The sequence below is a fragment of the Pelodiscus sinensis genome, chromosome 1 (genome assembly GCF_052426305.1).
Source record: "Pelodiscus sinensis isolate ZL-2025 chromosome 1, ASM5242630v1, whole genome shotgun sequence".
Lineage (NCBI taxonomy): Eukaryota > Metazoa > Chordata > Testudines > Trionychidae > Pelodiscus > Pelodiscus sinensis.
The window spans coordinates 144,373,157-144,396,149 of NC_143052.1; the positions used below are offsets into that span (position 1 = coordinate 144,373,157).

Consider the following 22,993-nt stretch of genomic DNA (forward strand, 5'->3'; position numbering starts at 1 on the left):
TCCAAAAGCCTCGCTGCTCCAAAATATTCACTTGGCACAAAACCCAAATCATCTGGTTGCCTGTATGCATTTCCATTATACTCCACCTAGCCTTTTGTCTATGTATGCCCCTCAAATGCTCATTTTTCCTTTAGCTACCCTCAAACATACACACTTTTGAGGGGCAGTTTCCCCATCTTGACTAGTTTGAGTGAGTGTGTGTGTGTGTGTGTGTGTGTGTGTGTGTGCCTGTCTGAATGTGTGACTGTGAATGAGTGTGTGTGTGTGTGTTTGTGAGAGTGCGTGAGAGCGCTAGAGACACTTCATTGAGCATAGGGTTCTAGTAACTCATGGATACATCTCACTGAGCTCTCACAATATTCTGCCCCAGGAGCAAGCTGTTACCCCTTTCCACTAAAAAAAGGCAGCTTGGAGGTGACGTGTTAACAGGAACAGACCAACAGGACACTTGTGACTTGATCTAATGCACTGATGTCTATGAAGAACACTGTCTGGCATTCCCTACCGCTCACACTGGCAGAAGGGGTTGGAACATCTTCTTATATAAATAGCAGGGAGCACCACCTGTCCTATTAAATACTTTACATGTTCAGACTGTTGGCTATGTAGTCTACAGAAGGACTATTATACACAGTGGGGAAGAGGGGTTTTATACATCAGCATAAAAGCAGAGTAAAATGAAATTGCCTAACCCCCTACCTACACCAACTGAGCTGCAGTCTGGCAGGCAGGACCGACAATGGCAAGGCAGTAGACAAATCCCAGCTGGGGGAAGATTTTCACTTGTCCTTTCAAGATGTCCGAATCCTGATTTCTTTAAACCAAACAGTGTCAGTACAAGGGTCCCTAGATGTAGCCTCTGACAGTTGCCTCCTGTGTGTCCTTTGGTGGTGAGTGTCTCCTTGCCTGTATTAGCAAGAAGGTGTGGAGGCTTCATCTGAGCCGTGTCGTTGGTGTTTTTCTCTAAGGAGCAAGAAGGTGAGGTCGGCAGAGAGTAGGGGTCTTCATAGTTGCTCTTGCTACTGATGGAGGATGAGGGGGTGGAGCCTGTGGAACCACCCAGACTGTTAGACCTCTTGCGTGACACGTTGCTCCATCTCAGCGTGGCCCTGGCTGCTACAGGCAGTCCCTGGGTTACGTACAAGATAGGGACTTTAGGTTTGTTCTTAAGTTGAATCTGTATGTAAGTCGGAACTGGCGTCCAGATTCAGCCGCTGCTGAAACTGATCAGTTTCAACAGCGGCTGAATCTGGATGCCAGTTCTGACTTACATACAGATTCAACTTAAGAACCCCAGGCATCCCCAAGTCAGCTGCTGCTGAAACTGATCAGCGGCTGATTCCAGGAAGCCCGGGGCAGGGGCTTCCTGTAGTCAGCCACTGGTCAGTTTCAGCAGCGGCTGACTTGGGGACACCTGGGGCAGAGCAGCTGGGGTGCTGCTGGGTTGGTCCAGTAGCGCCAAGGAGCGGTGCTGCGGGACCAACCGGCAGCGCCCCACCTGCTCTACCACAGGCCCGGGGCTTTGTTCCATGTCTCCCTGGTCTGCTGGGGGGGAGGGGAGCACTAGCTGCACCCTCCCCCCCAACAGACCAGGGACATGGGGAGCAAAGCCGCAGCGGCGGCGGGGTGCCGCACGTCTGAGGCTTTGCTCTGGCAAAGCCTCAGAGGCGCGGGACCCCTCTGCCTCCCAGCTTTGCTCCAGGTGTCCCTGGTCTGCTGGAGACGGTCCTTAGCAGATCAGAGGCACCGGGAGCAAAGCGGCAGCGGCAGCGGCGGCGGCGGAGGCGGAGTTCCGTGCATCTGAGGCTTTGCCAGAGCAAAGCCTCAGAGGCGCGGGACCCCTCCGCCTCCCCGGCTTTGTTCCCGGTGTCCCTGGTCTGCTGGAGATGGTCCCCAGCAGACCAGAGGCACCGGGAGCAAAGTGGCAGCGATGGCGGGGTGCCGTGCCTCCCCGGCTTTGCTCTGGCAAAGCCTCAGAGGCACGGGACCCCTCCGCCTCCCCGGCTTTGCTCCCGGTGTCCCTGGTCTGCTGGAGATGGTCCCCAGCAGACCAGGGGCACCTGGAGCAGCTTTTCTCGCCCCAGAGGTTGAGGTGGCGGGACCGCTGCACTCTGGGCGGTCCAGCTGCCTGCGAGCTCCGGGGCGAGAAAGCCCTGTTCGTAAGTGCGGATCCGACATAAGTCGGATCCGCGTAACTCGGGGACTGCCTGTACTTTGAAGGTATGGGCAGCCGTGCTGCAGCGCACTTCCTCAATGGTGTTGCGGGAGGGCTTAAAGAAGATGATGTAGACTTTGTTGAGGAAGATGCAGGCCAGCTGCCCAAAGCTGGCAGCCAGTATGGCAATCACCTCCACAGCTGAGACAAACTTGCCAGAGGTACTGGCATAGGCAGGTATGAAGGAGATCCACACAATGAAGAAGATCAGCATGCTGAAGGTGATGAACTTGGCTTCGTTGAATTCTCAGGCAGCTTCCGAGACTTGAAAGCGAAGAAGAAGCAGATGGCAGCCAGAAGGCAGGTGTAACCAATCAAGAAGCCCAGAGCCATCAGGGAGCCTTCATGGCAGATGAGGAAGATGATCTCGTCCTCCAGCTCATGGTTCCGGTAGCTGGAGGGGGGAGCTGTGTAGAGCCAGATCACACAGATGATGATCTGCACAAAAGTGCACAAGAAGACCAGAAGGAACTGCAGGTTGAGGCCCCACCATTTGCGATGGAGGCTTGTAGGGATCTTGGCTTCAAAAACCAGCAGGACACGATTTGTCTTTACCAGGATGCAGGAGATGCAGAGGACAAAGCTGATGCCAAAGGCTGGCTGGCACAAGCAGCAAGTCCAGTCCTGGGGCTTGCCAATGAAGGACAGGGAGCTGCAGAAGCAGCACAGCAGGGAGAACAGGAGGAGGTAGGACAACTCCCGGTTGGTGGCCTTGACAATGGGTGTGTTGCGGAATTTGGTGAAGACCCCCAGAACGAATGAGGTCAGGAAAATTCCTAGCACAGCAAAGAGAGTCAGAGCTATTCCAAAGGGCTCAGTCCAGGACAGGAACTCGATTTGCTTCGGAATGCAAGAGGTGTGGTTTTCGTTGGACCAGAAATCCTCAGGGCACTTGGTACAAGCACTCGCATCTGCTAAATAAATAGGACTGAGTGAACAAGTTCCAGGAGTAGTTCCAGACTAGAAACTCAGCCTCCCCAGGTAATAGCGAGAAAGGTGGGTGTATCGGAAAATATAAATGTGGATTCATTACCCTCCTATAGGGACTGCAACTGGTGCCCTATGGATACCTATACACTGTGCCTGTATCGGAAATGGAGGCACTATGCGTGCACATCTGGGAAAATCACAGAAAGAGAGTCATTCAGAGATCCACCTCTTCAGCAGGTCCTCTTTGTGCAAGGAAATGATGGGTTACCGTGCCTCTGCATAGACTATCGTGCATTGAATCAGGTGTCTGTTTGTAATTGGTATCTCTTGTCTCTCATCTTGGAACTGCTGGGCCGCTTGATAAACTCTCCTAGTCCGAACTACCTAGTCCGTGCCGCGTGTAGCCGCGGGCACGGAGTCCGCACTAGCGGACATTTAAAAATGGCGGTGCCCGGCTTTATGCAAATTCAAATCCCAGGCTTCATTTGCAACTCCGGTTGCCTACATTACCACCCTAGTTCGAACTAGGGTGGTAGTGTAGATATACCCTTAGGTTTTAGGGAGATGTACAATCTAGAGCACATAAGGCCAGGAGACAAATAGAAGACTGATTTTTGTACCTGATATGGGTATTTAGAATGCTCAGTAATGCTGTTTGGCTTAACTAGCATCTTCATAACATTCGAATAGTTCATAAACAGAACGTTCAGAGACATTTTGGACTGTGTGTGACCATCTTATCCTAATGAGATATTGGTGTTTTCTGCCAACCCAGCGCAGCACTGCCTGTTCCGTCCTGGAGAGACTGGTTTGTTTGCCAAACCAGAGAAATGACCAGGACTCCTTTGAACTTTTAGGTTCCATATAATCTCCCTGGAGGATATTCAGATGGACCTATAGCAGATGGAAACCATACACGACTGGAGAGCTCCCTGTCTTCTCTGAGAACTTCAGCGCTTCCTCAACTTTGCAAATTTTTATAGGTGATTGACAGCCAAATTCCTTGAACAGATAATCCCACATAAAGCCATTTCGTTTACTTGGTCACTTGAAGCCTAGCTTCCTTCTGACCAGCTCAAGATCACCTTCACCCCAGCCCTGATTCTGGCACACCCTGACCCAGCTTGCCTATTAAAAGTGGGAGTGGATATGTCCAACATGACCGTCGGGACAGCTCTCTTGCCGGGAGTTGGAGCCCAATCAGTTCTGCACCCTTGTGCATTCTGTTCTCAAGAACTCGTCCCTGCTGAGATGAACTATGGAATACTGGACACCTAGCTCATCGCAATCCAAACTGCATTTGAAGATTGGCATCGCCATCTTGAGAGAGCTTGGCATCCAGTATTGATTTTTAGCTTACCATAAGAACCTGCAGCAAAAGATCCTGCAGCAAAAAACTTCAGGACCAGACTTCAAAGAGAAACTGCTGAGCTACAGTTCATCTTCAAGTCTGACACAATCAACTCTGGATTAAACAAAGACTGTGAATGGCTCGCTAACTACAAAAGCAGCTTCTCCTCTCTTGGAATTCACACCTCCAGATCAGCTACTAGAAGTGGGCCTCATCCTCCCTGATTAGATCCACCTTGTCATCTCCAGTCTGATTCTGGCCTGCATATTTATACCTGCCTCTGGAAATTTCCACTACATGCATCTGACGAAGTGGGTCTTTGCCCACGAAAGCTTATGCTCCAACACTTCAGTTAGTCTATAAAGTGCCACAGGACTCCTCGCCGCTTTTCCCATAAGAACCTTGAGTACTTCTAGAGGGCCCAAGCTTTGATTCAGAAGCAGTTAAGGTGGGCTTTGCTCTTTCTCTGAGTGTGAGTTTATAATGACCTGCAACCTGGGAAACTGAAAGGGGAGAGCCAATGCTCTATTGTGGAACAGGAAAGTCTGTTAGGAGAACAAGGAACCTACTTCTGAGACCCTCCTACCAACTGAAGCCTAATAATGTTGTCAATGTCACAATTCAGCATGACCTCGTCTCCCCCCTCCATTCTGCCTGGAAAGATCAACCCACCCAAGGAACACGATCTGTGCCATTGTGGGCTAACATACTTTGGCAAGTGCATATATATCCCTGTGGAGCACCCCAACTGGAGGTGCTATGACCATGCCAGAGTGTTCCACTGGTGGATTGTGGTGTATGAAGGCACGGACTCCGGCCGGTGCAAGCACAAAATCATTTTATTGCAAGATTACAACTATCTTTATACCCTCTCAACTTCCCAAAAGTCCACATCCTGCTTTTCACAAACTGTGCTTTTTCACAGCCCCAGCACAGCATTCTCGAAGGTCGTTGACTCAGGCAATTGTCAAAGTCAGACAGGACTCACAGATTTGGCAGACTGCTCTGTTTATTCTGCAAAGCTTTGCTAGAATGCATGGAGAAAATGTGAGTACCATACAAGGTTCAAACCCCTTGATTTTATACAGTCAAAAAGGCCAAATTAACAAGATCAAAGGGTGTGGCAAAACTTCACATTATTAGTGTGGTTAAGTATCTTCATTTCAATATTAAGCACACAGCAATCTCCTGGCTATATCTCCCTGATTATCTGGAATTGCTTCCTGTCTAACACTTAATGTTTCTTTTCCTGTTAAACTCAGGCCCAAATTGGCTAGCACCTTGATCTGCATACCTACAATCAACATTAACATACTTTTCTTCTTCCTCTTAAAACGACAAACAGAATTCCTTCAACTTATTCAATTATTACAGCACAATTCATCTTTTTCTTACAGTATAATTCTTTCTACTTTCACAATCCCTCCTTTTGGTCAAGCCTCGCCTATGACCAACAATTACTGAGTTCCTTGCATTAACCGTTCTTTGTCTCTCTGTTCATCAGTGATATTTAAAATCATCAGATTAGCACTCTGGTGAGGGGTAGCTAGCTGTGTGATATGTTTTGCACAGTTTTGGATACAACAGGAGATTAACTGAAAACATACAAAAATCATTAAGATCCCAAATAGGATAGTCAGGGCTCCCTGAAACAACCAGTTTCCTATGCCAGTGAAATTGAACAAGTTACTCAGCCATTTCCACAGGGAACTTGGCTCTTCGTGAGGAAGATATGCAATCTTTTCTAAGTAGCTAGCGCGATCTATTACATCATTGGTGTTGTCTGGTATATATACACAACATTCTTTGCCAATGAGAGCACAGGTCCCTCCTTTTGCTGCCAGCACTATATCCAATGCCTGACGGTTTTGGAGGACCACTTGTCTGATCGCTCCCGTTTCTTTGGCCAGGGCCCTTAAACTTTCTCCAGTTTCATTTGCCATGATTTCAACTACTGCTTGTAACCTCAGAAGCCTTTTTGCATGATGTATTACTCCCCCAAGTGGGATAAAGGAACCACCAATAGCCTCTTCCCAAGTTAAAGGGCTTATGTGATTCACATACCATTGGGCATCCGACAAGTCCCTTCTTTTTTGCCTAAAATTACGGAGGCGTTCTCGTGGGAAGGACTCTAACACTCGGAATTGTGGGAAGAGTTGGGCGGGATAACAGATACCTGACCAGTTAACTGGTAATGTGGTATAGGCCTTTGTCCCACAGACCCAATGATGCCCTATCAAAGCCGGGAAGGGTCGGTTGCACCCCTTTGCCATATAGGTGTCTACAAAGGAGGAGTAATATCCCCCGAAGGGCACACGGTGATTCTCCTTACGGGGAGTGGTGTTATTTGCATGGCATTGAAAGATTGTACTGTTCTCACTAGGGTGGCTGTAGCGGGAGCAGGAGAGTGATTTCCCTGTTTGATCCCAGGTTGAGAAAAAATTCATATCCCCATACCCGGTCCTCCATTTTTCAATCTTGTTTGAATAATCCCATACACCATTGGTTACAATATGCTGAAGACAACTGCTCCTCCCCAGATTCAGCCCCGTCCCATTACACACCCAACACCAGTGACCTTTTCCCTCCACCACGCTTATCCATTTAGATACATTTATTCCTACTGCTTCCCAAGTGTCATTACTGTTCCATGTCTTGTTAAATGGATGAGGTCCTCCGGTGAGGACCTGGGGAATTAAGTGGGATTGCCAAGACAGGAACACCGGCTTGTGAGTGGGCTGGGATGTGGCTGCAGACCCAGCAATTAGAGATATTAAGGGTCTGAGCGATCCATACTTGCTGGTGGATAAAAGAATTGTCATTGTCATTGTGGATTCCCCAGACCTTAAGACACCAGTAGCCGAGGAACAGGCCCCACCAGAGGCACATGCTGGAGGCAAGACCCTTTTGGTTCTGACAACCTCAGCTGAGGGAACCGCAGTCACGGTTTTATGTCCATCAGGCAGCAGGCGCTAGGCTCACTGCTGCTTCTTCTTGGGCCTTGCTATTTGGTTGTCGTCTGCTTCAGGCAACCCTTACGCGAACGTTGGTTGTAAGGTATTGCAGGCTGTTCCTCTACATCTTCTTCTGGAGTCAAAATTGACTCTGCGTGGTCCTGAGGTGATGACTGGTCTGCTGGGGGTGGTGCCTTCTTACACTGAGAAGCATGTATCCATGCTGCTATGCCGGATAGCTTAACAGCCGTCTGGGTAGTGAGCAGCACCTGATGTGGGCCCTTCCACCGGGGTTCCAAGGCGTGTTTTCGTTGGTGGTGTCGTATGTAGACCCAATCACTTGTCTCGAGGGTGTGGCAGGCGTCAGAGGTGGGTTCGGTTGGCCAGGCGGCTTGAACCTGTGAATGGAAGTGACTTACAGCTTGCATTAGTCCCTTGCAGTACTGAAGGAGTATACTGTGAGTCAAGTTCAAGTCTGAGACTGGAGTAATGGTAGTCATTGTTCGCATAGCGCGTCCCATAACAATTTCAAAAGGACTTAATTTATGTCTTTGGGATGGGGTGGATCGAATTTCCATAAGGGCCAATGGTAAGGCCGCTGGCCAGCTTAACCCTGTAGAGTCACAAATTTTTGCAAGCTTATTTTTTTAGCATGCCATTTCGTCTTTCAACTGCATCTGCGCTCTGTGGGTGGTAGGGACAGTGCAGCAAGTGCGTAACATGTAATACACGATCCAGGTGCTGAACAAGTTGTCCAGTAAAATGTGTACCCCGGTCACTGGACAAAGTGGCAGGAATTCCTTTGGCAGGCATAATATGATTTAACAAACATTTGGCAACAGACAGTGAATCAGCTTTGTGACAAGGAAAGGCTTCAATCCAGCCCGAAAATAAGCATACCATACCCAGAATGAATTCATAGTGTTGACACTTAGGCATTTGTACAAAATCAAGCTGCCAATGCAAGAACGGTGCTTGGGGCAGGCCCCGGAACCCTTGAGCTACCTTTACAGGTTTGCCAACATTGTAGCTTTGGCAAGTGGTACAGGCGGCACAGTGGTGAGCTGCAAAAGAGCTGAAATGGGGGGCCCACCATCCTGCCTTAGTTACAGCAGAGATCATACCCTCCTTTCCGACATGCGAAACGCCGTGTAGCAGGGTGGCCAGAGCTGGGTAGAGCGAAAAGGGGGCCACAAAGGCACCACTAGGCGAGCGCCAAAGGGAATCAGGGTGTAGAGAGCAACCCTGGGCGACCCAGGAGTCTTTTTCTGTTTCTGGGGCAGAGTCTTGGAGCAGGGTGAGTTCGGAAAGGGATGGTACAGAAACAGAAAGGGAACCGAGAAACGCATCTGGGGAAGGTTCTATGGCAGCAGCATGTTTAGCAGCTGCATCAGCAAATGCATTACCCTTAGCAACATCAGTATCTGCTGTGGAGTAACCAGGGCACTTAACAATAGCTAATGCAGATGGGAGTGCATACAGGAGAGCAGCAATGTAGGGGCCATTCTTGATAGGGGTACCAGCAGAGGTAAGGAAACCCCGAGCTTGCCAGAGGGTGCCAAAGTCATGTACAACCCCAAAAGCATATCGAGAATCAGTATAAATGGTGGCGGAGCGTCCCTCAGCCAGAAAGCAAGCGCGGGTTAGGGCAACTAGTTCAGCAACTTGTGCTGAGGTCACAGAAGGTAAAGGCGCAGCTTCTAGGGTTTCAGAGAGTGATACCACAGCGTATCCTGCAAGGAGACGACCTTGGCTATCTCTAAAGCAGGAACCGTCAGTGAATAACACAAGGTCGGAGTTAGAGACAGGGACATCAGAAAGGTCGGGGCGCGGGACGGTGACAGCAGAGACAGTTGCAAGGCAGTCGTGGGGTTCACCGTCATTAGACAGAGGAAGGAGAGTGGCAGGGTTCAACTGAGAACAGCGCTTTATGGTGATATGTGAAGCCGAAAGCAGTAAAAGTTCATACCTAGTGAGGCGGGCAGAGGAAAGGTGAGCTGTATTACGTTGTAGCAGGAGAGTTTCTACAGAGTGAGGGACCATGAGAGAAACAGGAGAGCGGAGGACAAGGGACTCAGACATTTCAATTAGGCGTGCCGCGGCAGCCACAGCACGCAGACAGGGGGGTAGACCTTGGGCAACAGGATCCAAGGTGGCAGAGAAATAAGCTACTGGACGATTTTTGCCACCATACTCCCGAGTAAGAACCTGAAGTGCACAACCAGATTGCTTATGGCAGAAAAGGGTAAAAGGTTTACAGTAGTCAGGTAACCCTAAGGTGGGGGCAGTGAGAAGCACTCGAGAGTCGGTTTCTGAGGCAGATAATGAAGGGGAACAGAGGAGTAAATCATTTACACATTGGACCAATGTGGACCCAGAGGGGAAGACCAGGTCAACGAGGTCTTTGGCTAATGCTTGGGAAAAGTAAGACGGGCTTTCTGTGTACCCCTTGGGAAGCATACTGCTGCTCCTTGTAAGAAAAGGTAAAAAGATACTGGGACTTAGGGTGAACCGGGACAGAAAAGAAAGCAGAACACAGATCAACAACAGTAAAATGAGTTGCATCTGGCAGGATAGAAGCCAGATTGGTTGCTTGGTTAGGGATTACAGGAAAGGTGGGTACAACAATGCAGTTAATAGCTTGAAGATCCTGAACAAACCGCCATGATTTACTATCAGCTTTTCGAACTGGGAGGATAGGGGTGTTACAGGGGCTGGAACAGGGGACAATAATGCCTTGTTCCCACAGGGTGGATATGACCAGAGCTGAAACCTCTAAATCCCAAAAACCCGGTGCCACGACCCCTTCTCTGACCTTATCCCCATTCTTGGTACCCTCCCCATTCCCAGTACTGTCTGCCCTGCCCTGAATAATGCTGTATTTGCAGAGCTATCAACTTTTGTGAGGACTGCTTCTCTTTCCTTTTAGAGTGCAGTGGCAATGCTCTGCCATTGCTTGCAATTTGTCCATGGTCTTGGCCTCCCATCCAACACTTATTTGCTTTAACATACTGCTAATAGCAGATAAGAGGCTATTAACAAACGCATGCGCCAGGGCGCCCTGTCCATTTTCACCTGGTTGCTGTATACCAGAATGTTGCAAAAAAAACATCAGTCAGTCTGTGTGATAGTTGCCCGGGTTTTTTTCTTTGTTGCTGTTTACGGGGTTATAAGTAGCTTATACAGTTGCAGGAGGTCTGCTTCAGAGGGTTCATAGGCATTGCACACTAGCAAAATTCCTCTGCAAATTTGGTACGGTTTTCCTGGGGCTTTGGAAAACCTTTTAAAATCGAGTGGAGCTCCGTGTGGATCCAGGGTTTATAGCTTCAAGTGGGACCGGTCTGAGTCTTCTTGGAGGACGGGGTAAAGGGAAGCGCTTGGTCTGGTGGTGGAAGAGGAGGTTTCCAATAAAGCTTTTTTCTTATAATTAGAATTTTTAAGGGAGGCGAGCTTCGATTCAGTTCATTTAAGATTTGCCTCGTCCCACCACTTCATGAAGCAATCTACCTCTCCTCTAGCCAATTTAGTTTTTGGGAAGGCCAAGTTTGTCTTTTAAGACGTCCACTTGGTCTTTGTTCCAAGATCCTAACAGTGGCCACTGAGTTTTGGGATCCCCCCAGAGTCAATCTAGATCATTTTTCCAGAAATTTACAGGAGTCCGGACCCTTTCTAAAATATATAAACTGAGCCAGGGTCCCTTTAGGGAACTATCCCTGCTTAGACGTCTAGTTACCCATACAGGAGGACTTCATACACCAATCACACAAGGAGGAAATTCGGGTTCGTCAGAGCGGTGCCCGGTGCAACACACAAAAGAAGCCCACAGGCTACTGCCTCAATCGCCCTTGCGTTCACTCCAAGGATTTCATCCAAGGCGTGGTGCGGCTGCGATTGTGCAGATTCCAGTCACACAGACCGTGGGGACAGGAGCCCCTTGGTCGGCCAGTCCCTGGACAGGGATGGCTCCCAGACTCACTCACACCACAGGGAAGACGGATAGACACAGAGACAAGACAGTCCTCAGTCCGGACAAAATAATTACCTGACCAGAGTACTGATGTTAGATCCCGGGATCCCTACCAGAACAGAGCAGGAACCAACAGGTTCAATGGCGTAGACTTCGCTGTGGTTGTGCACCTTTCCATTCTGGCAGAGGACCGCTCGGGCCAAATGCCCAGGTGCCGGCTGCCACGGTAGTCCTGCAAGACAGTCAGGGATCACACAGCCTCAGCGAAGACGGTTGCCATCTCGGTGGGACCTCCAAATTGTCAAAGTCAGACAGGACTCACAGATTTGGCAGACTGCTCTGTTTATTCTGCAAAGCTTTGCTAGAATGCATGGAGAAAATGTGAGTACCATACAAGGTTCAAACCCCTTGATTTTATACAGTCAAAAGGCCAAGTTAACAAGATCAAAGGGTGTGGCAAGTATCTTCATTTCAATATTAAGCACACAGCAATCTCCTGGCTATATCTCCCTGATTATCTGGAATTGTTTCCTGTCTAACACTTAATGTTTCTTTTCCTGTTAAACTCAGGCCCAAATTGGCTAGCACCTTGATCTGCATACCTACAATCAACATTAACATACTTTTCTTCTTCCTCTTAAAAAGACAAACAGAATTCCTTCAACTTATTCAATTATTACAGCACAATTCATCTTTTTCTTACAGTATAATTCTTTCTACTTTCACAGGCAGATGTTGTTATTGTTGGCTCGGGACTCTTGATTACGTGCATTCCCGCTGACTGTTGGATCGTCCTCCAAGGTCTGCAGCTTTTCTTGGTTTTGTCCTTGGGATGCCCTGTCACGCGGCCAAAGCACTATACTTGTTGATTCTCTACAGTGGATCACTTTGGAATCTTAAATTGTCCTTCATGGTTGCCCATTTTTTCAGGAGGCCCTGCAGTCAGGCTGAAAATCCAAGCTTTTCTGGACTTCTGCAAGTGTTGTGTATGTACCAAGATGTTTTGAATGGAATCCTTCAATTGCTTCATAACCCCAGAGTCTGACTAGGCCTTCTTTGGCCATCAGCCTAAATGTCATTGAGGAGCTCCCAGTGTCTGGTGGCTGTAGACCATCTGACTAAAATGGCCAATTTCATCCTTGCAACCCCTTCCTTTTGCTGAGACTACTTCCCATCTCCTGGCACAAAATGTGGTTTGTCTCCATGGACTTTCAGACCAAGGCTCATGGTTGACTCTTCATATTTCCTTTCAGAAGCCCTGCACTGAGAACCTTTTCCATGACTGAACACCACCACTGCCTCTACCAGGCAAAACAGAAAACGGTGGTTTGTAACCTATCCTTTAAATCAGCTTCTGTACCAAATGGCTGGAGGAGAGTTAATGCAATGCCAGTTTTTAAAAAGGCTCCAGAAGTGATCCTGGCAATTACATGCCAATGAAACTAATCTCAGTTCTGGGAAAATTGGCCCTGCTCAACTCTAAGACTATGTCTACACTACAGGCTTCTCGCACAAGAAGCTTTTTTTGGAAGAGATCTTCCGAAAAAACTTCTTGTGAAAGAGAGCGTCCACACTGCCAAAGCACATCAAAAAAGCAATGCGCTTTTTCGAAGGATAGCATCCAGGCAGTCTGGATGCTATCTCGCAGGTAAGCAGTGATTTCTATGGACAGATTGGCCACTAGGGCACCTGTGCTTTTTCCTCTTCCCTCATTTTCCAAAAAAACTCTCTCTTCCGCATCCACACACGCCTTTTTGCGAAAGAGCTCTTTTGCAAAAAGGCTTCTTTCTTGTAGAATCAAGAAACTTATGGTATCATATACCCGAATTTAAAGAATGGTAGTTGATGATGATATTTTGAGAATGTGATTCACACACATAGCAGCACATATTAAATATTACTGAAAGCTTGTTGAAACTTTCATTTCAGTAATGGCTGCACTTTGGAGTGTAGCATGATTTTGGATGCAGAAATATGCTGACACAATAATTTGCTTTCATTTTCTGAGATGTCCAACCCTGAGGCAGCAGTCTGACAGAGGCATTGGAAATTCAAAAATTTTCAATTTGCTCTAAAACTGTTGTTATGTTTTCCCTCTAGAGTGGAATGGTGTTGTTTAATCAAACCCCCACTTCAATAGGAGTTGAATTGTGCCCACAGGTCATATCAATCTGCTTTATTAATTTCCTGCAGAAACTATGGTAGCTGAATCAATTAAAGGAAATGTTCATCTGTGCAGGGTGAATTCAGGGTTGTCTGATGACAGTGGATGCTCTAGAGAATGGACTTTATTTCCTCATAAAATGGGGAATAAAATCCTGAAAACAGAAACATTAAAAGTTGGATGCAGATTGGAATTGAGTTATGGAGCATTTCACCTAGGCTGTGTCCAGACTCAGGGGTTTTTTCGAAAAAAGTAGCCTTTTTTCGAAAAAACTTCACCTGTGTCTAGACTGCAGCCGCGTTCTTTCGAAATTAAATCGAAAGAACGCGGCTTTTCTTTCGACGGCGGTAAACCTCATTGCACGAGGAAGAACGCCTTCTTTCGAAAGTTCCTCTTTTTCGAAAGTTCCGCATGCAGTCTAGACACTCTCTTTCGAAAGAGGCTCTTTCGAAAGAGGCTTGCAGTCTAGACATAGCCCTACAGCCTGTTGGGGAACCACAGGGTATGGCCGCGGTGTAGTAGGAATACTGATGTCATATTCCTGGGTTCTATTCTGGGGGCTTCCTGGGTGCCCTGGAGCAATTTCTGTCCCATCTCTCTCTCAGAAACCCTAACTAGGGATGTAATAGTATTTCAATTAACCGATTAGTGAAAGCTTATAGGTTAATGCTATAAACTACACGCATTTCCCTCCCGCTGCTTGTCAGGACATTTTTTAGTAGACTGGCCAGCAGCCCAGTTCAGTCCTGGCTCACGCCAGGCCTGGGACCTACTCCCACGGCAGCTCTGCATTTCGAGTGCATTAGAAGCCAGGGAGGCAGGCAGCCCGGTTCAGTTCTGGCTCATGCTGGGTCTGTATCAGAAGCAGCATCGCGGGGTGACAGGCAGCCATTCTGCAAGCCATTCTCGTTTTTAAACTGGCTCCCCTAGCGGACAACTCCTGCCTGGCACCCCATGCTGCTGCCTCTGATACATGGGCTCTGAGCCATAACCATGACTTGATCACATTTATATTGTGCACAGAGAATAAATCTAGCTCGTATGCCCAGACACACCCAGACAGCTTTAAGGGCCAATATCACAAAGCTGAAAACAATTGTGAGTGAAATCAGTGGGATGAAGAATTTAATCAGGGAAATATGGATTGTAATTGGGAATAATTTAAGAACACCTGACTTAGGGTACGTCTAGACTACATGCTTCTGGCGACAGAGGCATGTAGATTAGGCTACCCGGCATAGGAAAATGAAGCGGCGATTTAAATAATCGCCGCTTCATTTAAATTTAAATGGGTGCTGCGCTGAGCCGATCAGCTGTTTGTCGGCTCAGCGTGGTAGTCTGGACACTCCGCGGTCGACATCAAAGGCATTTGTCGACCTCCCAGGTAAACCTCATCCCAGGAGGCATACCTGGGAGGTCAACAATTGCCTTTGATGTTGACTGCAGGGTGTCCAGACTATCGTGCTGAGCAGACAAACCGCTGATCAGCTCAGCGCTGCAGCCATTTAAAATGAAACTGCGATTATTTAAATCGCCGCTTCATTTTCCTATGCCAGGTAGACTAATCTACATGCCTCTGTCGCCAGAAGCATGCAGTCTAGACGTACCCAAATTGCCCCCAAAGCCATAATCCAACAACGGAGGCTGTGCAAGTTAAAAAAACAATCTGAGTTACAGAGGGGAAGTGATGGCAGCGGTAAAAAATAAAATACACACAGAGATACCAAATGGAAGAAAGGGAAGCTGACAGTTATGAATATCAATCAGAAGTTAGGAACTGAAGAAAATTGAGAAGAGAAACCAAGGGACACATGGAGAAATCTGTGGCCAATAGAGGTAAAGATAATAGGGCATTTAAAAACATATTAGGAATTAAAAGAATCTTGACAAATGTTATTGGTTCATTCCTAGGTGGAAAAGACAGAATTGTCAATAATAATGCAGAAAAGGCAAAATTATGTAATACATATTCTGTTCTGGATTTGAGGAAAAACAGCTGATGTAGTCTCATCATGTGGTGATGATAACACTTTCTCAATTCTGCTAAAATTTGAGAAGGATGTTAAACTGAAGCTATTAAGGTTAGACATTATTAAATCAGCAGATCTGGATAGTTTGCATCCAAGAGTTTTAAAAGAGCTGGCTGAAGTCCACGGGGGTCCATCAATGCTGACTTTCCATAAGACTTAGTGTACTGGGTAAGTACCTGAAGACTGAAAGAAAGCTAATGCTGTGCCAGTTCTTACTAAGGATAAATGGATCAATCTAGGTAATTATAGGCCTGTGAGCCTGACATCTGTCTCAGGTAAAATAAGGGAAAAACTGATACTGGATTTGATTTATAAAGAATTAAATTAATGCAAATCAACATGGATTTTGGAACATAGATCATATCCGACTGACTTGATAACTTTTTTATGAGATAAGTTTGGTTATAAAGGCAATAGTGTGGACTAATTTACTTAGACTTCTGTAAAGCCTTTGTCTTGGTGCTGCAGAACATTTTAATTACAAAAGTGAAAGAACATATCGTTGACATGGCGCACACTAAGTGGATTAATCAGTTGGCTAACTGATAGGTCTTAAAATGTAATTGCAAAGGTGGAATTATCATCAGCAAACAGCAAGGGTGGAATTAAAGGTCGTGCTGGTGGAAAGTGTCAGACTGGCAGCCCGGGAGACTGAAATCTGCTGAGAGAACATGTGTAACTGCAACCAGCCTTACCAGTATTCTGCACTTTAGTGTTTGAAGGACCATTTCTAGAGAGGAGAAGGTAGGCCGTAAGTCCTTGCAATCTACACTGTACAATGGACACAAATTACACTGGGAACTTGTATTTAGGGTTCTGTTTTTCGGTTTTTAACTAATAAAACTTCAATAGAACATCCCCGATTACAAAAAAACGAAATCAATGTTTAAATGAAATGTGTACTCAACTCATACTTACTATATCCCTTTCACAGTGTTTATACAGGTGATGTCCACGCTCCCTAGCTTGTATCTAGTGGCTTTTCTACACAGAGAAGTAAGGCCCCAATCATTTCAACAGATGCTGACTCTGCTGCCAACGATATTGTTATGCTGAAAGATGCTAATGACTGCAAGCAGTGGCTCTAGGAGCCTGTCTAGATTAATAGTGCCACTCAGTTTGCTGTGCACTCGGTGCTCATCTAAAAAAGCCCTGAAATCCTAATTTAATCATAAAGCTCATTAAAACCAATGTGTGTATAAAGTACTCTCTCAGAGTGAACTGAAGGAACTGCGATATAAAGTAAAGGCAGCTTGAAAAAATGGAAGCTATTGCCCGAGACAACAGATGGCAAGGCAGGCCAGAGATACTTTAGGGAGGTAAAGGGAAGTTTGCCCTTGTAGTAAATGCACAGGGATGGATCAGGATATAGATTAAAGATTCTGGGCACTGGAGACAGGAAGTCAGCAGATGGCGTTCCAGCCTCCTGAAAGGAAAATATTCCCTGGGAGGAAGCAGTGGGACAGAGATTCTTGGGCACAGGGCTTGCAGAGAGCACCTGCTGTTGTTTGTTTCTACTGTGTGCAGGGAAACAGGACTATGTGTACATTCTTTGTTGAAAAAAAATTGAAACCCAAGAATATACCTGAATCATATAATCCATTTCTCTCTTTAACAGAAACAACGCTGCAACACACTGAATTCTGGCTAGCCACTGGGGCCAAAAAGGGCAATGCTATTTTAAATGTCAGCTTTGTTAACTATTTCAGTGCTCAACAAAGCATGTAAGGAAGGTGAGGAAGACTCATATTATGAAGATTCTTTCCAACATGAGCGTGTGGGAGAGAGAAAGAGAGATTGAGGAGTGAAGCACTAGCAGAGGAGCATGAAGATACGTACATTAAGATGAATAAGCCCTTAATACCACATGGTATTACCACCGACCACGAGGTCTGCTGCTCTTGGGCTGGAATGCAGCCACTTGAGATCAAAAGCTGTGGTGCAGGGAAAGAGATGCTTCAGGTCAAATGGTCCTTCTCTCCGGATACGTGGTACAGGCTGATAATCACCATGAGCAGGTTGGCCCTATTGCTCATGGTGATTAGCATCCTGTACCACTATCAAACCAGGTGGCGGATGGGAGAACAGATGCTCACGGCCCACCTGAGGACACAGGGCTATGCTCTGCCCCTTTGTCCATGGGCGGGATAGACATTGGCGTCCTATTCTGGATTTGAGGGATCTGAATACCTTCGTAGTAAGGTCCAAGTTCGAGATGGTTACCCAGGCCTCCTTCATTCCTTCCATAGACACGCGAGACTGGTACGCTGCTCTCCGTCTCAAAGACGCCTCTTTCCACATTTCCATCTTCCACAGGTGGGGGTTTCCCCACCTGGAACTGTTCACCATCTGCTTCAACAGGAAGTGTCCCTGGTTTTGCTCTCTGTTTGGGCACAGCCTGGGGTCTCTGGGGGAAGCGTTGACGATCCCCTGGCCTGCTGTAGGCCTTTCCCCTTTCCCGCTGATACCCAGAGAAATCCTCAGAGTCAGGGAATTCCGGGCCTCAGTGATCTTGATAGCCCCAGCCTGGCCTCGCCAGCATTGGTTCCTGGACCACCTCGCCCTTTCAGTGGAGTGGCCTCTGGCCTTCCCCCTGTGCCCGAATCTAATCTCCCAGCAGTTTGGTAGGCTCAGACACCCGAACCTCCACTGTCTGCACCTCATGGCATGGAAGCTCCATGGTTAACGGCCTCAGAGAGGCAGTGCTTGGAGCAGGCCAGGCAGTCCTTCTAGGGGGCTGGAAGCCTTCTACCTGGCAGGTCTTTCTGCCTGGCGAAGTGGAAATGGTTTGTAATCTGGTCAGGTGACAAGAGGGTCCCCCCCTACGGAGGCCCCGGTGCCAGCTATCTTAGACTACCTCCTGGGGCTCAGGCTCCAGGACCTGGCTCCTTCTCCATGCAAGTGCACCTAGCAGCCATCTCGGCTTTCCACTCTGGTTCGGGGGGAAGGACCATTTTCTCACACTTCATGCTGCACCAGTTCCTCAAGGGCTTAGACAGGGTTTACCCCCAGGTGCGTGAGCCAGTGTCTTCCTGGGACCTAAATTTGGTCCTCTCAAGGCTCATGGGTCCTTCCTTTGAGCCGTTGGCCCGTGTTCCCTTCTACACCTTTCCTAGAAGGTGTCTTTCCTGGTGGCCATTACCTCAGCCAGGCGAGTACTAGAATGCAGGGCCCTAGTAGTGGACCCCCCTTATACGGTCTTCTTTAAGGATAAGGTCAGGCTGTGCCTCTACCCGGCTTTCTTGTCCAAAGTGGTGTCTTACTTCCATGTTCAGCAGGATATTTTTGTCCCTGTGTTTTACCCTAAGCCCCGTAGCTCCGGGGTGGAACAGGCGTTGCACACACTTGATGTGAGGTGCACTTTAGCCTTTTTTTAGAGAAGGCCAGGCCCTTCCGCAAGTCCCCCCAATTGATTATAGCATTAGCGGATAGGATGCATTCGTGCATTAGTCTGGGAGCTGAACTTTTCTGTGACGACAGAGGTAAAAAAAGCATTGAGTGCTTCAGCTTTCCACACATCATCTGTCACTAGGTTACCTCCCTCATCCAGTAAAGGCCCCACACTCCCTTTGATCACCCTCCTATTGCTAACATACCTGTAAAAATCTTTCTTGTTACTCTTCACATTCCTTGCTAGCTGCAATTCCAGTTGCACTTTCACCTTTTCACCTTTCACCTCGAGCAACATATTTATACTCCTCCGTAGTCATCTGTCCAAGTTTCCACTTCTTGTAAGCTTCCTTTTTGTGTTTAAGCTCACCATGGATGTCCCTGGTAAGCCAATCTGGTCATCTACCATATTTGCTTTTCTTACTGTATGCCAGGATGGTTTCTCCCTGTGCCTTCAATAAGGCTTCTTTCCCCCTCCTGTTAGCATCCCAGGGAGCCTGTCCATCAGTTCTTTGACAGAGTCAAAGTCTGCTTTCCTGAAGTCCAGGGTGTGTATTTTGCTACTCTCCCTTCTTCCTTTGGTCAGGATCCTGAACTCGACCATCTCATGACCACTGCTTCCCAGGTTGTCACCCACCTTGATTTCCCCTACCACTTCCTCCCTGTTTCTGAGCAGCAGGTCAAAGATTCTCTCTTCTGCACCCTTCCTCTGGGGCACGTGGCATTGGTACTGTGATAGCTGGACCTTTGATCTGACCAACTAAGCAGATCTTACCAAAGAGGAAGATTATTTACCAGAAAAGAGTGTGAATATTATAACCCTCTATGAGTTTGCTAAGAGTGCGCCTTTAGCCAGAATCCATCTGGAATTGAACCCTATTAAACATGAAGTTATAGCTGATGTAAGGCAATGATCACCTACAGATCTTTTCATTGGGAAATCTTGCAAGTTAATGTCATAACCCAATTCCAGAAAGTGTCTGAATGTGATTCATCTAGGTTATCTGTAATCAACAGAGGGGAGGGTGTATGACGCTAGGCGCTGCCTGTGTTTAATGAGGGTAAAGCCCTACCTGAAGAAGGGAAGGACAGATTTTTGGTGGGTGATGAATTGTTGGCAACTGACCCATGTAAAAGTGAGCCTTAACAAAGTAGGTTTTGCTTAAAGTAGGTCAGTATGATCATAGAATACTCATAGAATAATAGGACTGGAAGGGACCTCAAGAGATCATCGAGTCCAGTCCCCTGCCCTCATGGCAGGACCAAATACTGTCTAGACCATCCCTGATAGACATTTATCTAACCTACTCTTCAATATCTCCACAGATGGGGATTCCACAACCTCTCTGGGCAATTTATTCCAATGTTTGACTATCCTGACAGTTAGGAGCTTTTTCCTAATGTCCAACCTAAACCTTCCTTGCTGCAGTTTAAGCCCATTGCTTCTTGTCCTATCTTCAGAGGCCAAGATGAACAAGTTTTCTCCCTCCTCCTTAGGACACCCTTTTAGATACCTGAAAACTGCTATCAGGTACCCCCTCAATCTTCTCTTTTCTAAGCTAAACAAACCCAATTCTTTCAGCCTTCCCTCATAGGTCATGTTCTCTAGAACTTTAATCATTCTTGTTGCTCTTCTCTGGACCCTCTTCAATTTCTCCACATCTTCCTTGAAATGCGATGCCCAGAACTGGACACATTACTCCAACTGAGGCCTAACCAGCGCAGAGTAGAGTGAAGAATCACTTCTTGTGTCTTGCTCACAACACATCTGTTAATGTATCCCAGAATCGTGTTTGCTTTTTTTGCCACAGCACCACACTGCTGACTCATATTCAGCTTGTGGTCCACTATAACCCCTGTATCCCTTTCTGCCGTACTCCTTCCTAGACAGTCGCTTCCTATTTTGTATGTGTGAAACTGATTGTTCCTTCCCAAGTGGAGCTCTTTGCATTTGTCTTTATTAAACTTCATCCTGTTTACCTCAGACCATTTCTCCAATTTGTCCAGATCATTTTGAATTATGACCCTATCCTCCAGAGCAGTCGCAACCCCTCCCAGCTTTGTATCATCTGCAAACTTAATAAGTATCAGAGGGGTAGCCGTGTTAGTCTGAATCTGCAAAAGCGACGAGGAGTCCTGTGGCACCTTATAGACTAACTGAAGTGTAGGAGCATAAGCTTTCGTGGGCAAAGACCCACTTCGTCAGATGCATGTCCCACTTCGTCACATGCATCTGACGAAGTGGGTCTTTGCCCACGAAAGCTTATGCTCCTACACTTCAGTTAGTCTATAAGGTGCCACAGGACTCCTCGTCGCTTTTGCAAACTTAATCAGTGTACTTTCTATGGCAATATCTAAATTGTTGATGAAGATATTGAACAGAGTCGGTCCCAAAACAGACCCCCGTTTAACCCCACTTGTTATACCTTTCCAGCAGGATTGTGAACCGTTAATAACTACTCTCTGAGTATGGTTATTCAGCCGGTTATGCACCCACCTTATAGTAGCCCCATCTAAGTTGTATTTGCCTAGTTTATTGATAAGAATATCATGCTAGACCATATCAAACGCCTTACTATAGTCTAGGTATACCACATCCACCGCTTCTCCCTTATCCACAAGACTAGTTATCCCATCAAAGAAAGCTATCAAATTGGTTTGACATGATTTGTTCTTTACAAATCCATGCTGGCTGTTCCCTATCACCTTGCCACCTTCCAAGTGTTTACAGACGATTTCCTTAATTACTTGCTCCATTATCTTCCCCGGCACAGAAGTTAAACTAACTGATCTGTAGTTTCCTGGGTTGTTCTTATTTCACTTTTTATAAATGGGCACTATATTTCCCTTTTCCAGTCTTCTGGAATCTATCCTGTCTCCCATGATTTTCCAAAGATGATAGCTCAAATACCTCCGATATCAGCTCCTTGAGTATCTAGGATGCATTTCATCAGGCCCCGGTGACTTGCAGGCATCTAACTTTTCTAGGTGATTTTTAACATGTTCTTTTTTTTCCTGAATCATTGTCTGTGAAAAGAAAGGATTGTTGTTTATGATACTAGGAAGCTGCATTCCAAATTTGGTGATCCTAGCCCTCTGGGGCACCTGGCTTTGGCCTCTCTTAGCACACAGGATCCTGGGCTAGATGGACCTTTGGTCTGACCCAGAGTGGCCATTCTCGTGTTGTCAGGTGAAGCCATGTTTTGAAGGATCTGCTTGTTTTTCAGCAACTTGTCATAAAAATGCAGCACAGTCTAGGGCAAAATTCACTCCCACAAACAAGATCGCCTTCTTGGGAAAAACACTGAGACGGGCTTTTTCAAGTGACCAAACTGCATTAATTATTTGAAAGACACATTAAACACAGGCTGCGGTGCCTGGCAAAAAAGCCAAACTCACCTGCCTTTCCCAGAGCTGAGTATTCTGCTGCCTTGTTGTCCGACTTGGGGTAAACGTCCTCCCCATGTTCAGAAATGGTGATTTTTGATGTCACAGGCTACTATTGATTTTGCACATGTCCATGCATCACAAAGTTGATTCTCAGCTATCAAACATGGGGTGGGAATTCTTGTGTGGCAAAGGCAAGACTGCTTTGTATATTATCCCACACCGGCATGCTTCTCAACAGGGCCCACTCAAACTTTTCCGTGCACTCACAGGGAGGTTTCCAGTGCTCCAACTACTTCAAGGATGTTGGATAAAAATTCTCAATTGCATTGTAAAATTCCTGTTCCTTCATTTCCCCACCCTTGCCTCCACCAGACCGCAGGAGGGTGTTTGTGGGTGATGTGACAAATCTTTCTCTGAGCCTTGTGAAATTATTTTGAAAGGTACGTATATGCAGTGAAACTTCTGTCACCGATCAGTTGTTTTCCTCGATTGCCTCTGCCGCCTTCAGAAAAGTGACTGTTTGTCTTCTAGGCAAAACAAGCCTCTGTTTTGTGCAAGGGTCACAGAAGACTTTCTTGGACAGTGTTGGGCATGTGTCTTGA

At 46.9% G+C, this 22,993-nt stretch overlaps 1 protein-coding gene across 1 annotated transcript; it reads right to left on the reverse strand.

The window, feature by feature from the left end:
• Nucleotides 1-933: 933 nt before the first annotated feature.
• Nucleotides 934-22,466, reverse strand: LOC149525650 (extracellular calcium-sensing receptor-like). Its single transcript, XM_089775497.1, is given in 5 exon segments — nt 934-963; nt 2,214-2,461; nt 2,464-3,126; nt 17,802-18,072; nt 22,401-22,466. Coding segments are annotated over 5 exon segments (1,278 nt in total).
• Nucleotides 22,467-22,993: the final 527 nt, after the last annotated feature.